At 52.7% G+C, this 4,718-nt stretch overlaps 1 protein-coding gene across 1 annotated transcript; it reads right to left on the reverse strand.

The window, feature by feature from the left end:
• Window positions 1-465: 465 nt before the first annotated feature.
• On the reverse strand, window positions 466-4,038 carry LOC124510762 (uncharacterized). The gene is given in 3 exon segments (XM_047077410.1): window positions 466-1,982; window positions 1,985-2,680; window positions 3,903-4,038. Coding segments are annotated over 3 exon segments (2,349 nt in total).
• Between the last annotated feature and the right edge of the window lie 680 nt (window positions 4,039-4,718).

Below are 4,718 nucleotides of genomic sequence, written 5' to 3' on the forward strand. Positions count from 1 at the left end.
ACTAAAAGATATTTATAACCATACTTTCCTGGTTTGACTTCAGTGAAGTCGACTTCCCATTGGGCTCCCGGTCTGGTGCCTCAGAGCCTGGTTCCTTTTTTATTTGATGTGGCCCTTGCGTTGGTGAGCTGGCAGGTCTTGCAGGCAGATACAACTTGCTCTATTTTGGTGTCCTGTTGGTGAATCTTGATTCTGGCATGTCAGATTAAGTCTTTTAATTTTCTGGCCCCCATGTGAGTAGACCGATGCATGTGCTCTAATATTGAGACTCCAAGCCGGTCTGGCAGCACTAGCTCCTTGTTAGGTGTATACCACCATCCCTTTATCTCCTGGGCCATGGGGAGTTTCTTGATCCACTGTAACTCCTCCTGGGAGTATTTGGGCAGGTCTGGTAAAACTGGGTCTCCCACGTCCGGTAGTTGTTAAGCCATTTTCTAGCTCCCAACGTTAGCACCTTGGTGAGGGCTATGAGCTCTGCTCGCTGGGCTGATGTTCCGGAGGGTAGAGCCTCCGCCCATACGGTGTCCATTTTGGTGACCACTGCTGCACCCGCATACCTGTGTCCATCTCGCACAAAGCTGCTGCCATCAGTGAACCAAGTAGCCTCGGCATCGGGGAGGGGCTGGTCGGTAGCCATGTCCAGGTGAGTTGCCCACTGTAGCCCTCCTCCGGATCATGCCACTCGAAGGCAAACAAGGGTTGGCTCTGGGGTGCCAGCGGCAGATTGAAGAAGGCGTCCTTTAAATCTAGTACAGTATACCAGACCCTGGAGGGCGCCAAGGAGCTCAAGAGAGTATATGGGTTGGGAACAGTTGGGTGTATGTCCGTGACCCTCTTATTTACTTCCTGGAGGTCTTGTGCTGGTCGGTAGTCATTTGTGTGAGGCTTTTTGACTGACAGTAGGGGGGTATTCCAGGGAGACTGGCAAGGAACTAGTACCCCTAGGCTTCGTAGTCTCCGGATGTGTGGCTGGATCCCCTTCCGGGCCTCCTGAGACATGGGGTATTGTTTGATCCTTACTGGACTCTCTCCTGGCTTGAGCTCTACCAGGACCAGGGTCCTGTGAGCAGCTAGTCCTATCCCCCCCGTCTCTGCCCAAACCGAGGGGAATTCTTGTAGCCATCTGTCTATATTATCCTCTCTCGGGAGTGCCTCCTGGTGGAGGCGGTATTCATCCTCCAGTTTCATGGTCAGGACCTGGATGGGGTGGCCCTTGCCATCGGTGACCTGAGGCCCCCCTTGTCTGAAAGTTATCTGAGCTCCAGTCTTGGTCAGTAAGTCCCGTCCTAACAGCGGGTAGGGGCATTCTGGTATTACCATAAAGGAGTGGGATACCCGGCCCGTCCCCAAATCTACTGTTCTTCGGGTAGTCCATGAATACTGGCTCATACCAGTTGCCCCTTGTACCCAGGACTTCTTGCTGGCTAGTTTTCCTTGTGGGGTGCGGAGGACCTAATGTTGTGCTCCGGTGTCGACAAGGAAGTCAACAGGGGTCCCCTCCACTTTAAGAGTTACCCTGGGTTCGGGGAGAGGGTCCTAACCCGGACTCCCCTAATCACTTAGTTTATCTAGCCCTAGGACTTTTACTCGATCAGTCTTGCTTCCCTTCCTGCCGGCCCTTTTCGGACAATTTCGGGCCCAATGCCCTATCTCCTTGCAGTATGTGCACTGATCTTTCTGCAGCCTCTGCTTCCCCCCCTTGGTGGTTCCTTTACCTTTTCTTGCATCGTCTGCCAGCTGCCGGAGATGGCGGTCTCCTTCCTCGGGGAAGTCAGCAGTGGTAGCTAGTAGTATTCTGGCCAGGTCTCGAGTCTGCTTACTGCTGGCAGCCGCCATGGCACAAGCCTGCTTGTCCTCAGGAGGCTCCCGGTTATTATATACCTTTTTGGCTACCACCAGTAAGTCCTGCAGACTTTTTTCTCCTAGTCTATCTATTTTCTGTAATTTTCTCCTAATGTCTATGGCCGATTGGTTTACAAAGCCATGATAACAGCTGCCTTGCTTTCTGGAGCCTCTGGATCCATGGGGGTATAGGTACAGAATGCCTCCATGATCCATTCTAAAAAGGCAGCTGGAGATTCATCTTTTCCCTGTTGCACATTTCCTACCTTGGCCAAATTGGTTGGCTTTCTAGCAGCCTTTCGGAGACCCCCCATTAGAGTCTGGCGGTAGACCCGGAGCCTCTCCTTACCTTCTGCCATGTTGAAATCCCACTGGGGCCGAGTTAAGGGGAAGGAGGCATCTATTTGAGCCTGGTTGGTGGTGGGATTCCCGTCTGCGCCCAGAACTAGTTTTCGGGCCTCATTAAGGATTCTTTCTTTGTCTTCAGTCGTGAACAGGACCTGCAAAAGCTGCTGGCAATCGTCCCACATGGGCTGATGGGTAAAAAGAACAGAGTCTAATAAATCAATAAGCCCTGCCGGTTTCTCGGAAAACTTAGGATTCTGAGCTTTCCAATTGTAGAGGTCACTAGTGGTGAAAAGCCAATAGTGATGGGGCTGATTCCCCTCCGCTTCTGGGGGTCCGGTGGCTTGCAGGGGCAGAATAGTGGAGTCGGTTGCGGAGGCAGATTGCTCCCTCTGAGCCCTTTGTCTTGTAAAGGGCGGGCTTCCCACTGGAGCATTTCTGCCTCCTGCTCTCAGAACAGCATCTGCCTCCCCCGGAGGGGGAGGATGGTGTTCTTCCGGCATCCTAGAGGGGTTATATGGGGGAGGAAAAATTAATTCTTCTTCAGTCCCCCCTTGTAGGACAGGGTAGAGGGGTGCTGAAGGCTGGGTAAGACTTTTCTCCTTCTTTGTCCCCTGCAAAGCAAGAATGGGTTTTGGCTCCAGAGGGAGCGGGGCTAGGAAGGGCTTAAGCCAAGAGGGTGGGTCTTCTACAAGGTCCTGCCAAATGATAATGTAAGGGAGCTGATCAAGATGGCCCGTCTTAGGCCAAGAGATGATACTCCTGACTCGGTGGATGGTAGGGAGGTCGAAGGTCCCCTCTGATGGCCATCCGACATTGAAAGTTGGCCACTCGCTAGACCAAAAAAACTGCCACCGACCCTTTCGGACTTCCACACTGAGGTTGTTAGCTCTTCCCCTCACATCCTTAAAGTGACCAATCATAATACTTAGAGGAGTAGTCTGAGTCTGTCCTACAATGTCCGTCCAGTAAGTCCAGTAAGTCCACAGAACAAAACAGAGAAACACAAAAACAGACAAACAGAGGGCCCCTAGAAAGTCTTCCAACTCCATCGAAGCAAAACTGAAAGCTAGCTTAGACCTTTGAGGGGATTCCACGTCCCTCCAGAAGGGAGGATCAGAACGTCTTCTGAAACTCCCGGCCCATGGTCCTCCAGTGCGTCCACTTAGACCGCGTCAGGCACTACCAGAATTTCAGAAATGAGCTCACACAGAAAAGACAGAACGAACAGACACTAACTGTGGCCAGTCAGGCTCTCCGGGTTGGGGGTCCCTCGGGGGTCTTGGGGATCCCGGATGAGCCCCCAAATGTTATGCCCAGAATTCGTGATCCCCAAATACCGCCAGGGAGCCGAGTCCGATGTAAAAGCAAAAGACCCTTTGTTCAAGCTAGCTCGAGCTCAATCCCCTACCTGCACCAACGCAGCGGTGAGATACCGGGGAGAGAGAGCGAGTTTCAAAAGGACAAAGGTTTTATTGGGGTCTAGGGGCAGTTGGTGAGGTAATGGCTATGGCCTCAGCCGATTGGCTGGGGAAGGGTCCGAGTCCTGTTAGGCAGGTGAGCGGGAGGTTATTCAAGGGGAGGAGGCATGGTCAAGGTGAAGGGCACAGAACAAGATGGAGTTGGCCGGCGTAGGCCCGCCCTTTCAACTGGCATTCATGCTGGTGAAACCCTCTAGCTTTTGCAGCTATGCCAGATGTCCCCTTGGGCCTGACCTATGAAAGCCACATTGACCATCTGCTGGTTAATGGACACCTTTGGATCAAAAGGGGTGTAGAGATGAAATGTCTCACGTAGCCTCTCATAAAACTGGCTCTGGCTCTCCTCGGGTCCCTGGAACACTTCTGACATTTTACTCATATTTATAGCTTTCCCCCCGCTTCTTTCATGCCATTTAGTTCAGTCCTTATGAGCACTCCATCTACACTTGAGGCATTTGGGTCCTATTTGGGGTCCTCCCCAGGGAAGTGGGCCCGAGCATAAGCCTGGGTGTCTAGCGTCCCAGCCGGAGCATTCTCCTGTAATCATTTTAGGGCCACCTGGGTAATTTGGCGATGCTCCTCTGTGTCAAAGAAGGCCAGGAGGAGGTGGAGGCAGTCTGTCCAAGTAGGTTTATGGGTTTGAATTATGGACTGCATTAGTTCAATCATAGCCTGGGGCTTCTCTGTATAGGAGGGGGTATGGTGCTTCCAATTTAGGAGGTCCATAGTGGTAAAGGGTTGGTATACAAAAACACTGGCCTCCTCGGATCTGGCCTTCCTGATCATGGGTCCCCTCGTTTCCCTCTGTGGCATCTGTAGGGATCCCCAGTGTTGCTGCAGGGAGGGACTGTCTCCACTGGCCTGATCTTTAAGTTGCCTTCCAGGAGGGGTGTATGGGGTTAGGAACGGCGGTACAGGTGAGCCATTCACATCCAGAGAGGCTGATGGTGCTAGAGGTGGCGAGGTCTCAGGACAAGGGGCAGGCTCCAGTGGGGTTTCAGCAGCCAGGGCAGCTGGGAGCACTGGTGGCAGTGAGGGGTACAGTGAGGC

Source organism: Lynx rufus, unplaced genomic scaffold (genome assembly GCF_022079265.1).
Source record: "Lynx rufus isolate CCGP_SWC_20201006 ecotype Redwood Valley unplaced genomic scaffold, mLynRuf1.p SCAF_16, whole genome shotgun sequence".
Taxonomy (NCBI): Eukaryota; Metazoa; Chordata; class Mammalia; order Carnivora; family Felidae; genus Lynx; species Lynx rufus.